General features: G+C 35.8%; 5 protein-coding genes and 1 non-coding gene across 13 annotated transcripts in view; 1 reads left to right on the top strand and 5 right to left on the bottom strand.

Moving 5' to 3' along the window:
• Nucleotides 1-1117, bottom strand: part of LOC113073980 (SH3 and PX domain-containing protein 2A) — an 83031-nt gene extending 81914 nt beyond the window's left edge. The window contains exon 1 of one of the 6 annotated variants that reach the window (XM_026246679.1): nucleotides 552-1117. In XM_026246679.1, the coding sequence (XP_026102464.1) occupies nucleotides 552-623 (72 nt within the window). In that variant the 5' untranslated portion in view covers nucleotides 624-1117. The remainder of the gene's footprint in view (nucleotides 1-551) is intronic. The other 5 variants (XM_026246681.1, XM_026246675.1, XM_026246677.1 and 2 more) reach the window with 5 other exon arrangements.
• A 1628-nt stretch (nucleotides 1118-2745) lies between these two features.
• Nucleotides 2746-8559, bottom strand: LOC113073979 (CST complex subunit STN1). Of its 3 annotated transcripts, none has more exons than XM_026246674.1 (10): nucleotides 8430-8559; nucleotides 6954-7100; nucleotides 6569-6664; nucleotides 5971-6048; nucleotides 5659-5826; nucleotides 5413-5533; nucleotides 4272-4422; nucleotides 3610-3735; nucleotides 3284-3356; nucleotides 2746-2992 (listed from the first exon to the last, which is right to left on the bottom strand). In XM_026246674.1, the coding sequence occupies exons 2-10, from the start codon at nucleotides 7081-7083 to the stop codon at nucleotides 2835-2837; spliced, it is 1101 nt and encodes a 366-aa protein (XP_026102459.1). In that variant the 5' UTR covers nucleotides 7084-7100; nucleotides 8430-8559; the 3' UTR covers nucleotides 2746-2834. The 3 variants fall into 3 exon arrangements, with proteins under 3 accessions (XP_026102459.1, XP_026102458.1, XP_026102457.1); XM_026246673.1 differs by lacking the exon at nucleotides 8430-8559 and adding an exon at nucleotides 7196-7289; XM_026246672.1 differs by lacking the exon at nucleotides 8430-8559 and having other exon boundaries at nucleotides 2747-2992; nucleotides 6954-7289.
• On the bottom strand, nucleotides 7832-7903 carry trnae-cuc (transfer RNA glutamic acid (anticodon CUC)). The gene has a single exon. It is a non-coding gene; the product is annotated as a tRNA-Glu (tRNA).
• A 352-nt stretch (nucleotides 8560-8911) lies between the features above and the next one.
• On the bottom strand, nucleotides 8912-12768 carry LOC113073978 (leucine-rich repeat-containing protein 58-like). The gene is made up of 4 exons (XM_026246671.1): nucleotides 12127-12768; nucleotides 11041-11169; nucleotides 10669-10946; nucleotides 8912-9613 (listed from the first exon to the last, which is right to left on the bottom strand). The coding sequence occupies exons 1-4, from the start codon at nucleotides 12579-12581 to the stop codon at nucleotides 9420-9422; spliced, it is 1056 nt and encodes a 351-aa protein (XP_026102456.1). The 5' UTR covers nucleotides 12582-12768; the 3' UTR covers nucleotides 8912-9419.
• A 696-nt stretch (nucleotides 12769-13464) lies between these two features.
• On the bottom strand, nucleotides 13465-24474 carry LOC113073977 (follistatin-related protein 1-like). The gene is made up of 11 exons (XM_026246670.1): nucleotides 24348-24474; nucleotides 24173-24229; nucleotides 18377-18478; nucleotides 17759-17888; nucleotides 17374-17406; nucleotides 16936-17066; nucleotides 16693-16814; nucleotides 14674-14786; nucleotides 14453-14563; nucleotides 14226-14326; nucleotides 13465-14036 (listed from the first exon to the last, which is right to left on the bottom strand). Exons 1-11 carry the CDS (start codon nucleotides 24423-24425, stop codon nucleotides 13995-13997), a joined length of 1020 nt encoding a protein of 339 aa, XP_026102455.1. The 5' UTR covers nucleotides 24426-24474; the 3' UTR covers nucleotides 13465-13994.
• Nucleotides 18411-26453, top strand: part of LOC113073976 (gap junction alpha-5 protein-like) — a 34451-nt gene continuing 26408 nt past the window's right edge. Inside the window, exons 1-2 of the mRNA XM_026246668.1 lie at nucleotides 18411-18509; nucleotides 18968-19111. The gene's annotated coding sequence lies outside the window, so the exon portion shown is untranslated. The remainder of the gene's footprint in view (nucleotides 18510-18967; nucleotides 19112-26453) is intronic.

The following is a 26453-nucleotide window of genomic DNA, read 5'->3' as shown; positions in this document are numbered from 1 at the left end:
TGAAGATGTGGCCTAAATTGCTCGAAAAGGGGGCGTGACAGAGAGTTGAATAACTTTTGACGACAAAACACGCACGCCACTGATCATTAGATGCACAAATATTCTTCAAAACATAGTTTTGGATTATCTTTCCATGTTCATAGCGTTTTCACAAATTGTGATTATGTTATTGACATTCCCTTCAGAATCTTACATAGAAATCTAAATCTACTGACTAATTTGCCAAATGAATATAACCGAGTACGTATGCAGGTGTTAATCTGAGGTACGTTAATTATTTTCGGTACTTTATTAATTTATTTGTTGTCGTTTTAAATCTTAAACGAACGTCTGTGGTTAGTATGTGTGTTATTTTCCATTAAAAATCAAACTCTCTGGCTCATCTCGGCTAATGATAAAAAACCTGACTCTTAAAGGAAAACGCAGGACCAGCTCAATAAGTATTTGGTCATAACGTTGCAGAAATGCTCTTTATCGTGATCCAGATGCGTCTTTCTGTATCTCAAGATCAGGTTCGAGAAGGACGCAAGGTGAATAGGTAGCCAACTCACGTAATGTTTGGATGGATTCCTCCTCTTCTCCACATCCACCACTTTTACATCCAAAACTGTCCTAAACTGCATTGTGAAAACAGAGGCTTCGGGAGCACGGCTAGTAATCAGACAGCTATAGAATTAAATGGACAGTCACGAAGACGTTTGCACGAATGATATCGATGTTCCTCTTCTCGGTGACTGCAAACGATTGTTGCCCCGGGCCCGTGCTTCTGTTTAATCAGTCCGTTTATTCCCCCCTGACGTAATGTAGAAATGAAGATCGAGTAATAAATCATGCAAAACTTATATCCGCCTGCAGGAAACGCACATTCCCGCATCCATTGCTCTTAGAACGCAGAGAGGATTCGCGAACCGCCGCGTCCCAGCTGAATTCGAATCGAGACGCGTTCTACAGTGTCATTCTGGAATCCGGATCGACGCGTCATAAAGGCACGAGCGCGTCCTTTGTGTGGACTACAGTAGTGAAGCTGAAGTCTTGGGGTTCTCCTCAAACGTGAGCGGCGCACGTCATATTCATCAAGGCATTCGCAGGAAGCGCGCGCACACACTGGGATATTTGGGCAATGGGGCTGGGCTTCTTGACAAGGGCTCTGTTGCAGTTTAAGAGCCTCTACAGGGAGATAAAAAAAAAAATAATAATAATAATAATAATACGAGACGAGTGTTGATAGCGCTGTACTCCTTCGTAAAAAAAAAAAAAAAAAAAAAAAAGGACCATGGCTGGATTTTACAGACCAGGCATTGTTTGTTTGATTAGGCTTGTTTAAAGGCAAACTGTGTGAGAAAAGAATACAGTAGCCGAACTTGTTTCTAATAAAACCATGTCACACACCAGATATGCATTTGATATATTTTTTTAAACGATCCATTCATATAAATGCTAAATCTGAATAGTCTATATATGCATGCAAACAAATTTCATAAAAGCCAGCTGCGCAGCTATTCCATAATCTAAAAAAAAATCACAGACAGTATGAGACGTGATTCCTGTTACTCATATTTCCACTGAGCATACAGAAACCTGAACGCGCACAGATTCAGATGTGCTCATGGACAGTGACGTGTCTCACAGCTCACAGTGACCCCTTTAGGCCGTTGAGTGTAACTACAGTTTCAAACGACCCCATTTAACTCACCCACTATAAAAACCCAGGGCTTGTATGCATGAAAAATCTTGAGCTGCTCATAGTAACAAAATTCTGAGAAAATTCTTAGAAGTGTGGGTGTTTGCTCTTAAAATTAAAGAAAAGTTAATAGTAAAGAAAAAAAGTAATTTAGATAGCATTAAGCTTTCTGAGCCTTAAGGTACAAAACTGTTAGGAGTACAGATGAGCACTTTTAAGATGCGTTATAGTTTCTTTAGCAGAGGAGAAATTTGACAAAACACCAAGAGGGGAAAGAAATATGTTCAGTATTGTATCACGGATTGGATCATGTTTGTGACTCTTATTAGAGACTGATGCTAACATCTCCGACACAGCGCAGAAATGCCAAAGCACCAGAAATTAATTACATTAATTGGAAAAAATGCAGCACACAACCTTCTATAAGCAAAGTGATCACACAATTACCTTATTGTATCACTTTCATTTCCAATCACATACATTAAGTGTGGTTAAACAAAGAATTATGCTTATAATTTCAAAGTGAAGGCTTATAACAGAGCCTATACTTAAAAGCGCTCTTTTATTGCCTTCTTGGACAACCAACCAATCACAGTCTTTAAAATGCTGTGTCATACCCAGCAGCAGGGTCAGCCCCGCCTCCTCATTAAGAAATGTTTTTGTCTTTTCCACGCTCAGAGTCGCTCTCAGATTGTGAATCTCTCTTAAATTAAGACTCCTACGTAGAAATCTTTTAAGATAAATTAGGAGCTTTCTGAGAGGATTCTTAGAAACTTTAAGAATATGGGCCCAGGACACTCTTTACCGTATAATGAAAGCGAAAGGGAGCTGGTTGCATCAAGCTCTTATTATTATTATAAAATCTTTTTAACAGGGATATTACATTTGGGTTAAACAGTACAAAAATACTCAATTATATGTTTAATCTCTTAAAGAGATCATCTGGCATCAAGAATAATGCTTACGTAAATACTGAATGTCTGTATGCTCTTCTTTTGATGAACCATATGGAGGAAAATAGTAAATAAATAAATAAAAACAATAAATTATGAAATTGACTTTAATGATTTAAATAAAACAGGTCTTCATGATTGTTTTTAACAATTTGATTATATTTTATGTTTAAAAAAAACAACAAAAAAAAAAAACGATGCTACAAAACAGTATAGTGTGATTCTTTTGTGCTTATTATGTCACTATTGCATTCTAAAAATGTCAGGGCAATCTCCAGCACCTCTCGACTCAGATTTTGGCTGTAGCGCTGCCTCAAGCTGGACAAAATATGCAGGACATGGCATCCTTTCTCAGCATCTGCCAAAAAGAAGAAGGAAAAAATGCATATGAGGAAGGTCCTCTACTCATGTATGGGTATGATTTGTAATAATGTTGTAATAAATGTACAAAAATTAATACTGCTTCAAATTGAAACTATTATTTGAAATGAAAACAACATCAGATATATAGTTTATTATACTAAATAATCTGACCTGAGAATGCAGTCTAGTGTAAAAACAAATATTATTAAAGTTTAATAATATTAATAACGTGATTTGCAACTAGCACGCAAAAAAAAAAAAAAAAAAAAAAAAAAAAACCACTCACATTTTTCCCTTTTGGTATCCTCTCGTAAAACATCCTTAATCGCTGTGTGAAGATCTTTGTCTTGCTCTGTTACCTAAAACAGGCAATGAAAATATAATTCTATTTTACACTAGTTTTACACATTATATGTTATATAACATTTCTGTTGTGATTAAACCACATTAAGTATTATTTTAAAATCCCAGTGGTACAGTCCTGAGATGTGTAGAAAGCATGTGTAGGAAGCAAATCTTAGACATTATCCCTTTAATTTTGTTCAGAGTCTCCTGAGGTAACCTTAACACTGGCTGTAATTGCTAAGAGGTGTGTGTAACCATTGCACATACATTGTAGACTTCATCCTGTGCCCGTATTTTCCGGAATATTTGTCCCTCCTCCTGGAGAACGCTTAGAGTCTCTTTCAGAAGGTTTCGAATTTGTGTGGCAAATGACGTCCCGGGCTGATCTGACTCCTTTAGACAAAAAAAAAAAAAACCCTTACGATGGATGAGTCACCTCAACAATGAATCACATTTCTGTCATGCATTATTCAAAACGACCAATTCCACCGCCCAAAATCTTCCAACAAACAAAGAACACTTAAATAAAATGCTAATTTCATGCACATTCTCATTTGACTACTAAGGAAGATATTGTTAAGCTTCTCATTAGTATACTTCTCATCACCATATGCTGCCGTCCTTGAATTTCCAGTCTAGCAGCATCTCATAAAAGTGCTACAGACGATCACTCCCTGCTGCCATCAAACAGCACAACACGTCCTCCCTGCCGTGCCCACCATAAGTTATTCCTGGCTCTTAGATTTTGTTATAGTCCAGCCAAACGTAGTGACATTGAACAAGGACAGTTTACTTTGGTAGCTTTATGCATTCATCTTTTGCATATGCTAAATCTGCATATCTATCTGCCCTAAAGGGACAATAAAGTCTAAGGCTATCTATCGATCTATCTATCTGAGTATAACGGAGGTCAAGGTCAGGCCCAGCACCTGTTCTGCTGAAGGACTCTGGATCAGCGGATGTAAGAGGAACTCAACATCATATGGACGAAACCTGGCAACCTCTTTCTCTAAGAAGAACTCCTTAAGGGTGAGAACGGACCGAGATAGCAAATAGTGGAAACGTGAGGAACCACCTGCTCTGTAAATAAAATGTAGAAGCACAGAAAGCATTTTTGTAAGTTTTTAAGCATATGAAAAATTTTTATATATATATATATATATATATATATATATATACACACACACACACACACACACACACACACACACATGCATACATGAAGAGCCCTGGTTTTTCAATTATGGATAATGGAGGCTACAAGCCTCTGTGAACCTTCAATGCAGCAGATTTTTTCTGAACTCTTCCTAAGGTGTGTTGCTTGATGCAATCCTGTCTCTGAGCTTTACTGGCAGTTTTTGACTTCAGGGTCTGGTCTTTGCTTAATATGCATTCTCAGCTTACAGGCATTTTATTAAGACATGTGTGCCTTTCCAAATCATATCCATTCAATTGAATTTGCCACAGGTTAGATTCAGTCAAATTGTGGTAACATTTACAAGCAAAATGAATGCTGCTGAGATAAGTTCAAGAGATAATGTGAGTGTTCCTGTGGCTCAGTGGTAGAGCATTGTGTTTGCAGTATGAAAGGTTGTGGGTTCAATTCCCAGGGAACATGCATGGTTAAAGAAAGATTAATACATTTATAGCCTGAATGCAAGTTGCCTTGGATAAAAGCATCTGCCAAATGCATACATGTAAAAGAAATACTTATGCAATGGAATTATTTATTTAAGTTTTTTATCTTTAATAAATTTCCAAAGATTAAAAACCTGTTATTTGCTTTGCATTATGGTGCATAGATTGATGTCTGGGAAAAAAGTAATTTAAAGCAGTTTAACATCAGGCTGCAGCATAAAAATTTGTGGAAAAAAATGAAGGTCACTGTGTGTGTGTGTGTGTGTATATATATATACACATACACACACAATTATTATTTCATTTTTTTCCATTGTGCATATTTTTATCATGCATATTCAATTTATGCATATATTTTCCCCTGAAACAGAATTAGGTTAATGTCTTTGTGGTGTAAGATCCTAGATATCACAATCTTTCTGTCTGACTCACTCTGTGCCGCCCAGGTCATCTCCTGGCTTCTGGGACGGCTGATCATAGCACTTTCTGTACAGCTGAGGCATTTCCAACATACGTGAGATCTGCACCGCCATCGCAGGGTCATTTACTTTGTCTAAACACAGAGTGATGATTACAGAAAAATAATTATAACTGATTCCATCAGTTTTACAAACAGGCTCAAACTAAATGATTAAACAAACTAAGAATAGAATCTGAATTCTTGAACATTTGACTCACAGAAGGAGGTGGCGCTGATCTCCCTCGCATCCCTGGAGGTTTTGACGGTTCCTCGTACCCTCAGCAGGTCTCCGATCTCCAGCACAGTGCTCTTCTGTTCAGCCTCCTTCAGACGTCTGAGTTCATCTTCAATGTTAAATCCTCTGGAGGATCCGCTAGGGTCACTGGCTGTATTGACATTAGCACTGGATTAGTACTTATAATGGGTTAATGTCCATTACATATATTTTCTATAGCTTTATTTTATTTTATTTTGGTGATTCAATATTTACGTAATGGTACTAATGTTGTGTCAGAGTTTTCATAACTTACATTTAGTTGATCCTCCTTGATCGCTAGATTTCTCATCTTTCCAACAAAGACAATTTATGACACCAGTACTATCATCCACTGTGTGTTGAAGGAGAATAGACAAGAAAGAGTAAGTCCAGGTGCAACAAGTGCCCATTTCAGGTAAAGTCCTGGGTCACTTGGTTCCCAGGGCAAGATAACACACAAACAAAAGCAAAATTACTAGTCAAGTGCAAATATGTATGGAGAAACAAAGAAAATTTCCAACTAGACACTGTCACCCACTCATTTTTGTTGTGATCTATTTGATAACAGATTTTTGGATTTTTATTTTTAATTATATCTTAACTATACTTTGAATATATTTTACTTCATTATTGTTTTTGTTTATTTTTACAAAATGTAGACCTAATAATTGTTCCTGTGGCTCAAGTGGTAGAGCATTACGTTAGCAGCACAAGGTTGTAGGTTCAATTCCCAGGTAACACGTTAAGTCACTTTAGATAAAAGCTTCTGCTAAATGCATATTCTTTTTATTTTCAATAAGGCAACACTAAAATGTTTACACTTTAATGTTGAAATATAAAAACAATAATAAATAAAACGTGTTTTTCCAGACCCCCATAGCAGTAGAAATCTTCTCTCTCTCGCTTGTAAACAACCGTCCCCAGTACATCCACCTTGAAGATTGGGTGAGTCTTGTAGAAATAAACACCTACAAAACATCACATGCACATGTCAAATGGGAGCTTTCTGGCAACAGAATAAGAACAGATTCTTCTTATCTATGTATTATTATTTAAAAACAGCACCTGACAAACAAACAACTAGCTGACAAATAATGCGAACACTTTCCTGTTTCTGTAAAGCAACAAGTTGCGGGACTACATGTGTTTAGAAGAGAGTTTAGTAAAGTGCTTTAGTAATTAGTCTCGTGTAGTTCAAGACAAATCCAGTTAAGAAAATCAAAGGGGCCAGGGGTAAACTGCTTGGTTGTACGCTACCAGGTACTTGTGTGGACTCTTTCATCTGTAGGATGTCAGTGATGTAGAGTCTCGAGTACGCTGAGAAGACGGGGTCCAGACCCCAGAGCATAGACGGCAGCTCATCAGCATCTCCGGGATTCACTGCCATCGGACATCACTGTCACACTACAAAGTTAAGCACCGAAAAATAAGCAAACATAGCAAACATAAACACGACAGCAAACTTCCGCGCTTCTGATGTGATCTTGATAAAACTTAACTTGTTTTACTAAATGACGCAGCAGTAGGACATAAATAAGCGTTGAGCCTGATGAACGCAATGAATCATATTTCTGTTTTTCCGCTCTCTGCGCATTTGACTCACTGCGCATTTACGAAAGCGCTACGCTGAGCTCATGAATATTAATTAGGAGGACACGTGACAAGGCCTCGAGGAAAGTGACCAAGCAGTATCTATTGCTACTTCTATTAACTAAATGTAGTGTACATAAATGTAAATATAGGGTAAATAAGCCTTTGTTTTTATTTTAAATAAGTTAAATAAAGAATATAAAAAGTAAAGCTTTAAAATGTGTTACTATTTTTAAACGTGTAAGTTTATTTTTTATTTTTTTGATTGTTTACTTACTTTTTTTACTTAATAATATTAATATCTGGAAAACTGATTGCGAGGAGGAAAAAAATCATAGGCTCGAATATGTGCAAATATTAAAAGGGTGACCAGGCGATGGCGCCATGTATCTAGAGAAAGCCAGAGAAATATACACTTTCGTCGAGATCGTGCTCCAAAGAATTACGCATTTTTACAAAACATTGTTTTACACTGAGTTTTCAAAGGATGGTTAGATCTCGTTTCCAGAATTAGTGAATTGTTCAAGGTAGGGCAAAAACAATTGTTCCCTGACCGGGAATCGAACCCGGGCCGCGGCGGTGAGAGCGCCGAATCCTAACCACTAGACCACCAGGGAGCGCTGATGCTTCAAGCCTTACCTGCCGTTTTGTTCTAATACTTATTCAAAACGTTGATGTTTATGTTTCTGAAGAACTTTAAAATAACACTTCAAAAAGTATGATAATCATCTCCATTAAAAGGCTCATTGGACTTATTGTCCAAAACACACTTATAATCTTCTGGAGTTATTACATTACGTTACATTAGCATTACACTTGGGTCTTGTGAAACACTGTACTTAGATTACATTATTTATCTCTTTTTTTCTAGTGTTTAACATTACCATCCACAAGGCTTTATTTATGATTTATTTATTTATTTCTGACAAGCTTGATGTTTAAGCTATGCTATCTGTCACCCAATCTGGCCAAGCCAGTGCCCAAAACACCTTTTTAAAAAAAAGCCAGTGTCCTTTATTTTTACAGCAGAGTGGTTCTAGAAACTTACTCTTTTTCTTATTTCAGTTCTCTAAACCCGGTTTTGTGTTTTGAAATGTGTTGAGTCAGACCTGTAAAGCTGGGAGAAGTGCTGACTCATCCTACCTTTGAGATTCCTCTGTAAAACAAACTGTCCCATTATTCCAAAGAGAGAGATGGAGAGTTCCCTCCTCATCTCAGCAGAGCTGTTGCAATCTGTGTCAGGTCACTGTAAGATCGTAAACCGTGATAAAAGACTTATATCTGCAGTAAGTGTGTTAGCTGATGAGAGAAGAGTGGATAGAAACTGGTCATAAATGCAGCTGTCAGATCTCGATGTGAACTCACTGACTCAAAACTCTCCAAGTCATACACATTATGCAATAATCATCACCGTATGATCAAATAGTCAGACTGACTCAAATAATAATAACTAGTGCTCTGAAGAAACACACAAACTACCGATAAGTTATCATCAAGGAATATAATATATGTTTTATTAGTCTACTATTAAGGCCATTATGAGCTCTTGGAGACAGAAAACCATTTAATACTGATCTGAAACCTGTTTGATGTAGCCAAACTTCTGAGAATAAGACTAAATACAAAAAAAAAAAAAAAAAAAATTCATGGATGGTAGCTTTCTATACATTTTCAAATTGTGTGATGTAGCCATCATAGTCCATAAACTGACCTTTGGACAGAAAAGTTAGGGCAGATTAACAGTCGATACAAAGAAGAGGTCAAAGAGTAACTGTTCACGTATTGATCACATTTTCCAGAAGTGCAAAGTGGTCAGTGTGTTCTCTGATTGCATGTAGGATTGGCCTGTGTCATGCTGACCTACTCGAAATACTGTAGGCAAGATGCGAACATTTTCAGATGCCTTGTGAGCAACATTAGTGGGAATAGTTTAAGTTTGACTTACAGTTTAAACCAGTATTAATCACATTAAAGAGCCATTGCTCTTATTTTGAGTGACTATTAAAGTGTTCTAAAACCCAACTCTTTTGAGTCTAAGTTTTTTTAACATTTTATAGGCCTACGTAAAACATGAAGCATTAAGCATTAAATGGAAATCCTGGTGCAGGTAACTGTCTCTGTTGGAGGTTTGTCCTATCCCAGCAGTACCCGCTGGAGCCTGTCTGCAGGGACGCTGTTCTCCTCCTCTGACTCCGCGTCGCTCTGTGGGTTTGAGCTGCAGGGAGAGGAACACTGCGGCGAACAGAGGTAATGCATGAGCGGCAGGCGGTACTTCCCACAGAAATCCACAAACTTGATGTGCCTCACACAAGAGTCAAAGTAAACACCTAGAAGGCATGATGGGAGACATACAGAGAAATGTGAAGATTCAACATGTCAAAGACAACAATAAAAATCTGCAACTTTGTCAATCTATAAAGTTTTAGTTAAGAATCATCAACAGAATCAGTCAACAGCATTCAACCCTTTGCATGGAGTATGCGTTGATTGACAGGTGATCTGGCCAATCATAACGCTGAATCTGCGTTTTTTTGTCCAACAAACAAACCAGACAGAGGAGTATATTAACGTTGGTAGACTTGAACTTGAAAAATTGTGCGTATAGATGTCTTTCCACGGTTGAAACAGGATACCCTCTGATGTTCGTTCATGTTTATATTTTATAAAATAACTAGTAAAGAGGAAGAGATGATCAGTTCACATGCTGCTTGAACTGAGGCGCTACAGCGATCTGTCGCGACACGTCAAAGAGCCACAAAACATTATTTATTGTGATAATTTCTTAACTGAGATTTTTTTGGCCTGCTCTGTCGTGTCTGTTGACGTGTTGTAAGTTTTCTCTTTGCTCTGCAAAGTATTTTTCACTGCGTGAGAGCATGATGTGTGGAGTAAGAGCGCCATGGCTGGTCGGACATAGCAACGTTAACTAAAGGGGGCGGGTCTTTGTAAGGGGTCAATTGTGGCATAATATCAATTACCACAAAAATTCCCTCCTTTTTGTAAAAAAAAAAAAAAAAAATCTAAAATTTTGGAGTGAATGGGTTCAGTCTGTAAATATTGAAGTTCTCACTTTCAGTAATTAAGTCGCAAACATTTTTGCAAACATTGAAAGTTTTCTGTTGGTGTGTCATACTAATCTTTTCTGTGTAAAGTTATATACATTTTCACAGCTTTTTTTCACACGCACTGCAAGCACTTGCTCTATTTCTGACAAAAAGACAAATGGATTTAACTGGTACTGAATCCAGAATATTTATTCTTTTATTAATGCATGATGCTGTCTAAAGCAAGGTTATACTCACAGGATATAGATCATTTTTTACTGTTATCCTAAATATGTCTCTTTGACAGATTTAACAGCCTTGTAATAGTCCTTCCCTACCTGCACACTTTGGGTTGGGACATTCGCTGGCCAGGTTTAAATAATGGATCAGATTGGACGGTAGGTCACACGAGCTGAACGGCAGGTTCTGGGACTTGACAATGCGTCCTGCCAGCTCCATCAGGGATGGAGGGTCGTAGGTCATATCCTTGATGAAGCGCACAACAAGAGGGTTTCCACGCAGACTGAGCTCCTGCAAATGGACGAGGCTGAGGATCTCACGAGGGAGGAAGGTCAGCAGGTTGTTGTGGAGACTGAGAGAGAGCAGGGAGTGTAGTCTGCAAGGACAGAAATCAGATGATACCATTAAAAAAATCACATAACCTCTCTTCTCTGACTTTACAACATACAGTAAGTAACAAAAGATCTCACTTGTTGAGCTGGGGCGGTATGCTTTGGATGCGATTGTCACATAGAACCAGGTATCTCAGACTGGTGAGGTCAGCCACCTCAGGTGGGATGGAGGAGATGAGGTTTCCTCCCAAATACAGCATCTCTAGACTGTAGCATCAAATAACAGAGGTCAGAAGTTGAAGACCCATGACATTAAAATCAAAGTTTTGTAGCTTTTAGTTTGTGTCAGCTTTAAGGCTAATGCGCTAACATATTCCTATAAATTTACTACCTGTAAAATTGCACAAAATACTTGTTTCTCATCTTGTTTAAATCCAAAAAATAAAAAGCCTGAATGAGAATGTGCCTGTATTTAAATGTAAATATTAGTATGGGAAAAGCTAAAGCGGAATTACTGTAGTGTAGAGGTAAGCAAACAATGAGGATAAAAACACACCAATAGCGGGATGGTCAGAGTTCATCTACTGTAAATACAGAATTTAGCAATGCAATGATGAAACAGGAAGATCTAATTTTAACTTTCTAGGTTTGAATGAAACAAGAGATCATTAACTTGAGAGTAAACAGACTGTTATGTCATGTTTAATTATTTGCTGTAGAGTACTTAAGCAGTTCTCCCATTCTATTGGTTAGTCTTTTAACCAAAAGCCCCACCAGCCAGCCCCAGGCCATGGAATGCATTCAACTACTGTCTAGTTTTGTAACACTGTCCCAGGCCAGATGCAAATCTGTACAAAGGGTCTCAGCAGCCTTCAAGTGATACAGTACATAGCCTAAAGCAGTGTATCTATGTTAGGGTTATTACAGTTAACTACAATAAAATGAATGTTAGCCAAAATAAAATAAAATATAAAAACAAACCATTTTATATTTTTAATACTTTTATTTGTATTGTTGGCAAATCAACATTTCTCATTTTCATTTAGTCTGATTTATTAAAATAAGTCAAACTGAAAATAATAATAATAATATATATATATATATATATATATATATATATATATATATATATATATATATATATATATATATATATATATATAGTAGTTTGGGTCTTTGTATAAAGAGATGGACGAATATCTAGACAAAGAAACAAACTCATACCTGGTCAGTTTCTCTATTTCTGCCGGGATATTCTTCAGTCTGTTTCCTCCAAGTGACAGGGACTGTAGTGTGGTCATCTTGAGAAACTGCATGGGAATGTCCTCAAACCTGTTCCCACTCAGATTCAGAGTCTCTATCTGCATGCGTTCAAACTCTTTGGGGAACGAGAACTCGTTCAGAAGATTGTTCTTTGCTACAAACGTCTTCAGGTTTGTTAGGCGCATAATGTCATCTGGTATGACTGTGAGCGCATTATTGCTGATGTCCAGATATTCCAGGTTGGACAGAAAACAAACTGAAGGTGGAAAAAACGAAAAACGATTGTAATTGAGATGCAGCTGCTGGATTTGTTGTCTTTTACTGTCCGTGAGGTGATCCAAGCTCAAGTCTTCCAGATGCAGACGCGATAAATATAAAACAGAACCCTTTTCATCCATGCTTGGGAAACGAGCCATAATTAGTAGGCTACAGCAAAGGATCACACTTTTTAATGGTGCAACAATCTAAAAAGTTACCACATCGGAATTCTTGTCTTAAATTATAATCCATACACATATATTATATATAGATGATCCCCTTTGACTAAAGCGGCTAACCTGCAGCTGTTCGAAGCGCGCTCCTGAGTCCTGAGCGAAGACTGGTTTTATCAGTAGTGGAGTGCGCGCACGTGTCACGCAGCACGCCTCCTGCAGTCAGTGGTTGGTCATCCAGGGGCCAAACATGAGGCTCTTATGAGACCCTGCACGTCCGTGTTGTCAGACGTACGATAATTATCGTATTTGTTTTGACCTCTGTACGATGAGCGATCAATAGGCCTAATTAAAAATAATAATAATCCCATAATGTACAAAAATTTCTGAATTTTGTGACACTTCAACACGTTTTCACACGTTTTCACACGTGTAGTTGGTGCATTTCAAATTAAATCTGCTAGTTTTGTGAGCAATAAATGCATAAAAGCATAAGTCCATAGGTAGATAGATCATACAAAGCCACGAGCCAGGGCTTAAGTCTTAACAGTTTGGGTAGTAATAAAACAACATGTAACCTAGTCATATTTTATACTTAAAAAAAAAAAAGTTAAAGTTGCAATTTTCCAAGTCTAAACAATAATAACTTTTATTACACAGTAATGGCAATATATACTGGATATATGGTCAAAACAAGCCCATTACTCGATTAAACTTGGCCCTTTCTTTTAAGATTATTGCTTTATAGTTTTATTGATTGATTGCCAATCAAGGTTAATACACAACATAGATGATTTATAAATAGCTGTAGTAAAAAAATAAATGTAAAAAAGGTCATAATGAACAGATCAACCTGACTAGATTTATATGTTGTCAATTCATTCTGATTTTATTAATGCAAACTCATCACAAAATAATGCGGGATTCCTGTTGACATTATCCAATCCACACTTTTTGAAAGGTGAAGTAAATTCTACATAAGATACTGTATGTCATATTGCAATTATCAAATTGCGGTAAAATGTGTAATTATTTCATTATGCAAAATTCTTGTTGATGTTAATGGTCTTTATACAAAATACATTTTCATATTTTCTGTTAACTTTACGGTAAAAATTAATACACTGCCTTACAGAAGCATTAAAATTACACTGAATGTATAAAAATACTATTACAAAAAGGTTTGCAGTAATTTACACTACAGGTACAAATCATACAGACTCTTTTATTGTCCCATACCAACAAAAAGTTCAAATTCCAGAAGAGAACACACCTTTGGATACATCAATAATTAATATAATAAACTAAACAAATTAAACTTTTTCTCTCTTTCCATTGAAACAGGTTGACTGAAGCTGGAATCTGAGCAAATGTTCATCCCACCTCCTGAATTACGCCTCAAACCTCTTTAGTGGCCATTTTCATCTTCACCATTGTTTCCTGTGGGGGGGAAACAGTTCAAATGTCACACATTTTATCTGCTTTAGGTACATGAAGACCTAGCCAAACAATACAGATGTCAGGAAGGAAAGTTTTGCATGGCACGATGAAAATGCACATCCCTTTACAGTTAAAGTAGTGGTCTTTAAGCAATACATGATTGTTTCGAACATTACACTCAGTCCCAACCTGATGCTCATTGAGTTCGGCCACTCGCCGAGTCCACTCCTCCTCCGACATCTCCTGATCATTTCCCTCCATTTCCTCCAGCGCAGGCAACTTATTTAAACCTGTAAAGAGAGAAGGGACAGAAAGTCAGACCACATTCCACAGAAGAAAAATCTAATTTCATTCAGATTTACTCTCCAAATCCCAACCCCAGAAAAACAGAAGCAATATCCCAGGTTTTAGCTCACCATCACAAATAACAGCAGTGCAGACCCAGTTCCCGCAGGCACAAACACAGCGGTTACATTCCATCTGGGTCTCAGCACCATCCTCGTACGTCTCGTCCTCCAAGGCACACTCTAAAAACATGCAACAGCACTCAATACATATATTTTGCAGACTATATGTTCATACACAGGTCTATAGATGTATTGTACTAGAAAGTGGAGCGAGTGGTTGTAGATCTTACTCCTCTCTGGAGGGTTGAATCCAGGCCTAAGGCAGTTCAAGAACTCATCAAAGCTCAGTTTCCAGTCGGCATTCTCATCAGACAGCTCAATGAGGGCATCCACACACAGACTCCTGCAGAACACATATTTGATTGCATTTTTCAGTGCAATGTTTTTCTTATATCATTCTGTTAACATCAAAATCATTTTCATGAACGCACGCAATCATCCAAAATTGTTACTGGAATAACTAGTTACCATTTAAAATAAAATGAAGTTTCGTATAATAGCTCTCTGTGGTTCTTTTTCATGTTAAAGGACATTACAGAATGTACAATGAACACTTATGTTTGGTAAGTAAGATTTAAAATATATTTGCACAAAGTGATGCAAAGCTGAATTCAGAGCAGCCTTCAGTATCACATTATCCTAATATGCAAATTTGCCGCTTAAGGAATTATTTCTATACAACTTTTGATATATTTATGAATTTTGCTTAATCAATGTTTGTTGAAACTGCGATACTTTGGTTCTTTGATGAATACAAAGTTCAAAATATATTTGAAATGGGAATCTTTTGTAACCATATAAATGTCTTTACTATTACTTTTGATCAATTTCATGCATCCTTGCTGAATAAAAGTATACATTTAGATAAAAAAAAAAAAAATCATACTACCCCCAAACTTTTGAACAGCAGTATAACAGTGGTTTGCAGCATGTGTGCATTAACAAAATTAAAAGAATAAGCTCCAATTAATGTTCCTCTCTATTAAGCTTTCTACATTCAATCCTAATTCAATTCAAATTCCGAAGCATTACAATGCCTACAATGCCAAAGGAAGAAGGACTTCCATGTTAAAATGTGTTACAGATTGGACAGTAATGGACTATGTACTGAAATATTGTGTTTAACAGTCAAGCAATTCTGCATTTGTATTGCAACCTACAAACTGTGTTACGTATAGCCTATACATTGGCCACTGAACACCCTCATCTGTAGATATCAGTATCAGCACTGACCTTCTGAAGAACTCGTATCTGTCCGAAGACCACTAGAACAGTCACAGCGGTGAATCTCATGGGGTCTTTATCAGATTTACTAAATGATGGATTTTGTGCCCATTTTAATTGACCAAAATAAAATGCAACTTAAATGCTGAATGCACAAAGTAAAAACAAGCTGTATATGAAACCAATATCTTGTTTTGTCTTTGTGAGATTAAATTGTAAGCTACTGAAAGACTCGCTTTCTGCTGCGGTCAGAGGACAGTGAGGTCATAATCATCAAGTTTTATAGACTAGCCCAGAGATATATCGGTTATCAAAAAGATTTTCAAAATCTTCAGATAGGAATTATCAGAAGCGGCTGTAAAGAAGAACTGATAAAAGTATTGACACAGATAGTGAGGAGTATAAAGAAAGTGTTCAGGTTAATAAGCCTCACAAATGTGAAGTGCAGGTCAAATGATTTAAAATCAAATAAAAAACATGACTGTGAGTCATATAAGATGTAGATGAACCAACAAGGGCAAGAGGACGTTATAAATTTGATACATTTGAGTATGCCTATTATGAACATTGAATTTGAATGAATTTTCGATTTTTTTATAGATGTATTACTAAACTAATCTAAAATGAAGGTACACTTTTTCCAACATAAAAGCAATAAAAATAAAAAGTTTTAGAAAAGTTGAATAATACTCACATCGGACTTAATGAAAATCCAAATACTACTCACTTTATTTTTGCTACCAAAATCAATAAGCATATTATCATATGACTTCTTAAGCATTATGCAACAAAAATATAAAATATAAAAAATAAATGCAATTTAAAAAAAATTTGAAGCAGAAAACGGGTATTTTAAATAGCAAAAATCTTTGACATTATTACTGTTTTTACTACATTTATGATCAAATAAATGCAGCCTTAGTGAGCAGAAGAGGCTTTAAAAAATCTTACAGAGCCCAAATCCTTTAACTGGAGTGTACATTACTATTTTATTAAAAGAGACTTTGAATTGGTATGTGTGTGACCTGAGTAGGCGGTTGTTCTCCTCCTCAGCATAAGGAAACGTGACATTTATTGCAGTCTCATTATGTTGAATGAACTTCAAGAACTCTGTTGAATCCAGCTGAGCATCTCCGTTATCATAGTTCTGTTGAAACACAAACAGCATTAAATAATAGTGTGAGACACACCAGCATTTCTGAAGACAAATGCATTGTGTTCAATTAATCAGTATGTTGATGTGTGCACACACACACACACACACAAACCTGGAAGTAGTTGAGGAGGACATCTGAGAAGTTGGATCCTTTAGAAAACCAGCCGTCAGGCTCCACCTCAGACTGCAGCCATTCAATCACATGACTTCTCAACTCATTGCGGTCCGTAAGGTAACAAACAACTAAATAATCAAACAAACAGGCCCAACATGTTACAATTGCACTATACATCTGAAAACGAATTAACTTTATGCCTTTTCAAAACAAATTGACCACCATCTTTAGCCCAGTCGGACCCTATTTAAATAGATAATGATAAAAATGAAAATAGAATCATTTGTTTTTTTTATTACTTTATTCTATTAGTCATTTTAAGTCCTATATCACATATTTCATTCTGTCAAAACAAAACCGCTCTGTAAAAATACTTGAGTATTGAATGTTATATGGTTAGACTAACTATAAAAAGGCATGTGTGTGTTTACTCACTTGGGCTGTTGGTGGCTTTTTCCATTTTCTTCTCTAAACGAGAAGAGACAGAAACCAGGTCAGTGAGGTTCATCAACAACTGAAAACAACAGGTGCTTTTTCTGCAAAGTTCTTAAAATATCTCGCATATTTATGTATTCAAATGTGGCCAATTGTAGTGACATTTCAGAGAGGAAATGGCTGCAATTATCTAGGGTACAATGACATTTCCTGTTATAATCTGTGACAGTGGTTTGTGGTGAAGCAGCTACACGTACTGGTTATTGAAATGGAAAGGTCTGTTATATGTATTGTGGTATTCCATGACTGTAACTATGCTTTTCAGACTTTATCTATTAGAGAAAACGCTATAAACCTGTTAAATGGAGAGCACATACACACTTACCTTCACAATGTCCATCATGGGCAACCTGAACTTTGAGTCCGGTGAGACAGGCATCACGATGCAGCTCACAGTGATTACGGTACGTCTTCCCATTACGGCCACAAACTGGACGCTTATGGGGTTTGCATTGCTGATAAAGACACACACATAGACACACACTGAAATAAGTGCACATTTAAGATATCTATGTCATTTATTTGAGTTGTTCTCAACTAGTGGATATTGAATAAAACTAATTGGGTCACAGGTCTGTTGTAACAGAAAAAAAATGTCCAAAAATGAAAATAATAATATGATAATTAACGATGTGCATATTTGGAAAGCAAATTAATAAGCTTACAATATCTGATACAGTGTTTGTTGCAGTATGGTAAATTACAATTCTGCTTTTATTTATATACTTAAGTTTAACATACTGTAGAAATTAAGCTTAACTGAATCGCTTGCAATGAAAAATTCATGGTAAAATGTATATGAGAGTCGCCTTTAGAGTTAACTTAGTTGGTAGTTGGTTTTGATTGATCATTGGGTTACTTTAGTAGGATACTAGTCTTGTAAAGCAGATTTGGCAACCCTGGTGTGAAAGAGCAGCATGTGTGGCTGAATACAACGACTCACCTCGATACACAGACAGCTGGGCTCTCCTTTCTCTGTCACAGCACATTCTCTCCCAGCTCCACAGAACACATTGGCACAAACTTTACTTTTACTCCTTACCTCCTGCACAAAACACGCAGAGAAGCAACAAAATGTAAGTAGGCCTACGATATTATATCACATCAAACAGCGCATGTAGGAGCTTTTCGATGCGACAGTGACATTTAGTGTTGTTGTACTTTGGCTCCAGCTGATGGTGAAAAAGGGGAAACGTCTCAGAAATTATATAATTTATTATCATGACCTATAATTTAAGTACTTTTTATTACTTACTTTTAAAGGGATACGTCATGTAGTCCAATTACTAAAGGCCTAAAAGTCTTTACTAATTCCATTTTTTCGATAATAACAAACCTGTATATTTTAGAAGTAACCACAAGATGGCAGGCTATTCTTAATAAACAAAACCCGAAAACTTATCCACTAATAAATTACAATCAAGTTGCTGTTTTCTTTAATGATTTCTGTGGTAACAAATGATGCAGTTACACAGACCCTAGCCATACAAAAGTGCACGTTATGTATTCTTATCCACTGTGTTTTTACCTACAGGACAGGATAACAAGGACTTGCTCATTCACTCTCTAAAGACATGTGCTGCTCTTTTTTTGTGGCGTCTGATTGGTGCAGACTGAAGCCTTGACACCGCTCCAGATGAGAGCCAGACCTGTTGACCTTTGCCATCTAATAGTGAGAGTGAGTAACAAAGAGTCTAACCACCACGACAATACACCAGCACATGCTGTCACTCACTGAAAAACACACAAATAAAAGCAGCACCACACAACTGCCAGACAGATGGCACACACACACACATATACAAACCAACATGCAACATCCTAATGTGCTCTGATCCTTCTTCAGGAAAAGCATGTGTACTAGTATACTAGTGAAAAGCAGACGTTTTTGAGCTAACTCTTTGCAGTCTTTCACCTATGGCAAAATTTTATTTTATTGTTTAATTTATTTTATTTTATTTAAAGTTCAACCAAAAATTAATTAAATTAAAATTGATTTAATTTTTTTGAACTATTAAATTATATATGTTAGCCAAGCAAAGCACAGTCTACATTACATATTTACTGTATTTTTAGTAAAAAAAGGCTGTCAAGCTTTTTATTCTTTTTTTATTTGTTTCAATTAAAGTGCAACAAAAAAGAAAGGAAAATTTTATACATTTTATAATATAATATAATATAATATAATATAATATAATATAATATAATATAATATAATATAAAATTAAAACTGATAATTCAAGAGATATTCCGTCTTTATTCTACTGTATATTCTGGCCTAGCATAGCACATTGTACATGACATATATGCTGTATTTTTAGTGAAAGAGTGGCATTGCCTCTCAAAACCCCCAGAGGAGGTACTCACTAGTGCGAATGCTTACTTGCTGGCTCAGGACAGACTGATGTTCAGGAAGATGCAGTACATGTATAGTTGGATACACGTTTGAATACAAGCCTGGGGACATCTGTCCATCTCTACATGCCCTGTGACCCCTCAACTCTGACCTTTAACTTCTCACTGGGAAGACTCTGGGACACAATAGAATGGTAACCCAAGAAAGTGAGGAAAAGGGATTATGTTTAAGGGATCATGTAGGGTGGAGCAGCACAATGTGAGCTGAGAGATGCTTCTCTCTCTCTCTCTTTCTCTCTCTAACAAGATGAATATTTTACATAGAATGTGCATTGGGTGCCAATAATATGAGAGAGAGAGAGAGAGAGAGAGAGAGAGAGAGAGAGAATAAATGTGTTTTCCAGTGATGACTAATATAGTGCCAAATATATGTACACCGAGAAAAAAAAAAACAGACCTGTCCATTTATTTTGATCTTTTAACAGACCACAAAACTTCTATTTTTTTAGTTGAAATTATATTTAAGTTTCTTGACCGGGGCTGATTTAAGATATTTCAACATCGCTGCATGGTTATTCTAAAATATGAAAAGTGGCATATTCAATTAATCTATTATTCTCATATGAGCATCCTTAACAAACAAACACAAGAACAAAACCAGAATTATTAAGCAGCACAACTGTTTTCAGCATTGATATTGATAAGAAATGTTTCTTGAGCAGCAAATCAGCATATAAGATCATGTGACACTAATAGTAATGATGCTAAAAATTCAGCGTTGCATCATTGGAATAAATTACATTTTAATATATAGTCAAATAAAAAATAAAAAAAGCACAATTTGTCACAATTATTATTATTATGATTTTAATATAATTTATACTTACAGTATTTTAATCACCAGTTAACCTTGTCTTTTCCAAAACACGTACAGTATGAATAAGGAAATTAAATCTATAGTTTAGCATATTAATATTAAATAAAACATTAAAGAGCGATGCTGCCTAAAGTGCAGACACCGGAAGACTCTGCCACTGATTCAACAGAACATTAACACCAGTAAACTGAGATGAGCAGAAACCCCTTTCACACACATCACACAACTCCTAACAGGCTGTGTAAAGCACACACACACACCGAGCACTGACCTAAAACCAGAGGGCAGACGGCACATTCCTCACATTCCTGAGTGTGTCAGCTGAGATCGTTTGATGGAGATCAGAGCAGACAGACACATTATTAGTGAACAGAAGTCTGTGTAGAATCACTGTACTGATCCTATCTTAAAATAAACACTGACAGCATTGCCTGTTCTCATTCTGGTTTATGTTTTGGTGCAGACTCAGATACACCAGCCCTTCGCTCATGTGGAGAAGCTGAACTGTGAGCACACGTTTGACATTATTTAACACTTATGAGGGAACCACAATAAAACACTGCTCTAAAAAACAACAACATTTAACTACTTTGATTCTGACATGCTACAAAAATAACAACGTGTAAGAGAAGATATGGCACTTTGTTAATGATAGACATTTTTCAGCTCTGTAATATTCTGTGCCTCTGCAGAACGACACTAATATTTCATTGCAACATGCTTCAGTAGGTGCTAAAACACAGTGTGTGTGTTCACGTGTGTGTATTACAGTATTAGGCAGAAACATACTCAAATGTGTCAAAAACACAGCCAGCACTGAAAACAATGAAATAACTCCATTACCAGTCCCAAAACACATTTTTGAGAATTACAATCCATATTTTCATCCTCTCAGACTTCCTTACTTATTGATTAATGCTACTCGATTTTAACTGAGGAGTGTAGTGCGCCATCTAGTAAACACGCAAGTCTGTGGTAAACGTGTGAAGAATTCTTGTGAAAAGTGAATGGACTCTTTGCACAGTTAATAATAACATTGAAAATCTAGAAGAGTTTTCTTTGTAATGTAATTAGTAAAATATTTTATGTACATTTTTAATAGAGAAATATTTGACAGAATGTGTAATATCTAATAATATAACTTCTGAAGGAAGTTTTTCCTATTTTGTGAAGTCACAAAAACCCAAATGTGGATTATTTCTTCCGTTATTGGAGCAATTGGGAATGCAGAAATTATATTTGTTGTAGTTTTTTTTTTTTTTTTGACAGCTATGACAGCTTCTGAGATGCTTGGAAATGTAAAAAGGGTCAATAGGTGGGCTTTATGTCTTGTCTTACTACATAGCATCTCACAAAGCCCATATGGCAACCGCATAACACTTTAACAACTGCCACACCCACTGGTTAACCCCTGCATGGAGGAATACTAATGATCTGATCAGCATCTTGTGATCTATCTATTGTTGCTCTATTTTTGAGCAAAGCATTTCAATTCTTGCAGGGGGCCTAGGTCTCATACTTCTGTCTGCCTCATGTTTGTTCATGCACATGCAAAAATAAAGAATGCAAGATTAAATGTTTTTTTCTGTATTTTTGATCAAATAGATAAAGCATTGATGAGCATAAGAAACATTACAATTCTTAAAAATCCATTGATTTTTGCATGCAAAAAAAATAAAATAAAAAACTGCTAGCATGAAAAATGTATTTTGCGCACATGAAAATTTCACATAAGTATTAAGTAGCTTCACATGCTCAAGCTCATGAAATCTTTTGCTTATTTGCATGCAAAAGTCAGATTTTTTTTTTTTTTTTTTGCAAAGTTCCATTTTGGTTTGTCTCACTAATCTTTTCTGTGTAAAGTTGTAAGACTGTTTTAGACATAGTCCAAGCACTTCCGACAACAGAAATAATGGATTTGGAAAGCCTGCTTTGAACCATCCAGTGTAGACAGACAAAAATCAGCTTTCCATTACATAAATAAATTCCATTTTAAAATATATTGAAATATTTAATTTTATTTAATTAAGATTTTATAGTTTTAATTTTAAAAATGTTATAATGTTTTTTTTTTTCAAATTGTAATAATATTTTATAATGTTGTTGATTTTACTGTATTTTTGATCAAATAAATGCAGCCTTGGTGAGCATGAGAGATTTCTTTCAAAAAAAAAAAAAAATTTGATGTGCAGTTTATTCACATTAGTTTCTTAGACTTAGTTACCACATCCCTACATAAAAAAAGATCAATCTGTTTTGTAACTCTTTAACTATCTCATCATCACGCAGATGACACATGTAAAGTCATCTCTAAATATATACCCTCCACACAACTGCCTTTACTGAACACAGGAGCTTCATTGTGTGAGCCCTGTTGTTTGGTTTCTAATGAAAAGGCATGAGGTGGTTCATCATGGTGATGTGCAGATGTAAACAGGCCTGCAGGCACACACATGAAACGACCAGCACATCTGCCGTGTCTAATATGTGTCAGCACCTGAACACCGCACAAGACCAGCAGAGTGATCACATGCCAGACTTCTGCACACACACAACACAGAACGGCTGTGCTTGTGCATCTGTGTGAAGTGTTCAGAGTTAGTGTTAAAATGCTCTTATCCTGCCCGTATTTTAACATCTGCTGTTGTTTGACTTTCCATTACTTCACATACCAATTGCTTTGCTTTTACTTGCTAAAATAAACAGCAGCTGCTTATTCATCTGCTAAGCCAAGACAACCAGCTCACATCTGACACCTACAAATAAATGTGCTTCGGGGCTTTTGAGGTTACACCAAGTTCAAACGGTAACACTTTAGTATAAGGACCAATTCTCACTGTTAATTATAGTTGCTTATTAGCATGCCTATTATTAACATTTTAGCTTATAAAGCACATGATGTTTATGACCATATTATACATTCCTAATCCCACTCAATACCTAAATTTAACAAGTACCTTACTAACTATTAATAAGCAAACACTGAGGAGTTTATTGAGGGAAAGGTTGTAGTTAATGGTTTATTATCAGCAAGAATTGAACCTTAAAACCTGATATTACCGTGAGAAAACAATCTATAGATAAATGGAAAAGGTGGTGATTGTCAGCCAGAACATTGTCCACACAGCACAAAATGCAATGCATAACTCAAAACATGGGTAAAATGTCTATTAAAAAATGTATATGAAATATCCTTCATATTAACGCAGTACACTTGGCCCTAATTACGGAAGTAGTAGTAACCCTTTAATAAAATCTAAATTAATGAGAAAAAAGAACTATTATCATTAAAGCATTAAAAATTATATATGATTCTTGAAATTAATTAAGTGTTTTAATATCAGACATGCCAAATCAATGAAATTCTCTGATGTCTTCATTCCTGGAATTATATGCAGTTATTCAGACTGACAATATGCAAAATTGAAAATAATGAGAAGTGCTCTGTTCAACTCCCCAAGACACCTTTCCCTTTATCTAAAGAACTCTGAAAGCTTTCTGTCTTACCTCTGCATAACAGCAGACAACGGAGAGGACAATGAATGGAGAGAGTGTCCTGATAATCTGCAGAAAGATATAAGTACAGAAGAAGATATATAAATGTGAAAACAATATAGAGTAGAAAGATATCAGATGTATTAGTGCACATATAAGGTCTGTCTCATGAAGCATGATGACTTACCATTATCAGGAAGTGAGAGAAGAAAGGAGAGATGTGTGGATCTGCTGCACAGACAGAGAGAGAACTAAAGGACAACATTACAGAGTTCTGGAGAGAACCAGTGATCCACCCTCCCCCACACCCCACCCCCCAAACACACACACACACACACACACACACACATTCCATAGACTTGTATTGTTTTTATATAGACTACAGCAAGTTATAAATACTCACATTAAGCTACATGCACCCTAACCCCCCTAAACTCTATTTACTTTATTTTTATACTGTTTTACAAATGATGAAGTCCCCAAAGGAGGTTGTAGGAGGTTTGTTAGATCTAGTTCTCTTCTGAGTATAAATTTGTCCCCAAAAAGTAGGCACACAGAGACGGGCTATTCAGAGTCAGTAAAGCTTTATTGGCATGATTTATATGGATTATAATTGCCTACCCATTCAAATTCTGATATAACAGGTAAAATAATAAATATAATTAAGTATGATGGATTGAATAAAAACAGAAATTCTATGTACATTTGAGTAACTCTGTCTTTCATTAAATTTCATAAACAAAAATAATACTGCATTGTCATATTTAAAATCAAAGATTCAAAAAAAAAGGAAAAAACGGGTGATTGGGGGGGGGGGGTTCAGTCACCCTCTCTTTATAGTTATTTATTTGCATAATTTTCAAAAATGTAATAAATAAATTATTTTTATTTTGCATTCCAATTCATCTCAATCAAACTGCAGTCGGGTTATTTTGATTAGGTAAAAAAATAAAAAAATAAGTAATACAGCTAACTAACACAATAAAAACTTGATTACCATAAAAACACGACTTTTGAAGTTTAAAAAACAGTTACCCGTTTTTGCAAATAAACTTTTTGTATATTCAAATACATAAATTGGTTTTTATTGTAATATATTATAATAATGTAACTTTTGGCTAGAGGTCTAACAATTGTGGAAGATATACACTTATATATAAACTTGAATCTGTCCGTTTATAGGAATAGTTCGCCCAAAATGTGAAAACATGGACATAAAACAAAGAACAAAGAATAAAACACAGAACACGTTAGAATTGTTTTTTATACAGGTTTGGAATGACACACGAATTGAATGTTTTTTTTTTGTTTTTTTTTTTAGTTGTAACTATTCGTTTAATATTTGTTATTTATGAAGCTCACCTTATTAGTGATGTAGTGCAACAGCGCCCTCTTATGGCCCTCTATCGTGACCAATGAAAACAAACGGTGTTTGCACTTAGAACTCACTATAATGCGTTATTAAGACATTTCTTATTACTGAAACAAGACTAAAGTTTTTGTTTAAGACTAGTCCATTTATTTGTACTATACTGTACAATCTGAAGTGGCTGGTTTCCTCTGTGGTGGGTGATCTGTAAACCACTCATAGTACACTGAGTTTACCCGCTCCTTGTAACTTTTATTTTTTTCTCTTTTCTTCATCTTTTCAGAGACCTAAAAATAAAGACAGAGCTTAGAATGACCTTTGGCATAAACACAGAGGCTTGAGGTTTGACAGCAAAACTGAGAAGTGTGAATCTGCTAAGTTCATACCTCATTTAAAGAAACATCCGCGTCTGTGACCTTTCAAAACATAACCAATGAATAATCAATAATCAAGCTATCTGCATGTCTTTCTATTTGTCAACACACTGCTGTTCTTTTTATTTGCTAGAGCGATAATGTCGTTAAATAGGATAATATTTTACCTCCTCTCCGTTCGGTTGTGATTTTTGCCTGTGAAATTGGAAATAGGAACCATTTTTCATTTTATAATATTAAAGTGTTGCATGTTGATTAAGCTGAATGAAGGTTATGTTGGAAGATATGACTTACTTTTTGTTCTGCTGAATATATAAAAAAAACAAGCTGATACTGAATACCAGGATAAAAACAAAACTCCAAAAGATGGAAAACACGACGAATAATGAAAAGCTGTTTAGATTGAGTCTATCAGAAGTATCTAGAAAGAAAAAAAAAGAAATAATTTCTAATAATGTCTATTCTCCACATGTAGTTTTTTTTTCATCATTTTCATGCTATGACATTTATAAGAGCACTGAAAATGTTAAAGTTCAGAGTTAATGCAGTC

The sequence above is a fragment of the Carassius auratus genome, unplaced genomic scaffold (assembly GCF_003368295.1).
Source record: "Carassius auratus strain Wakin unplaced genomic scaffold, ASM336829v1 scaf_tig00013390, whole genome shotgun sequence".
Taxonomy (NCBI): domain Eukaryota; kingdom Metazoa; phylum Chordata; class Actinopteri; order Cypriniformes; family Cyprinidae; genus Carassius; species Carassius auratus.
This window is presented reverse-complemented; position numbering and strand designations above follow the sequence as displayed.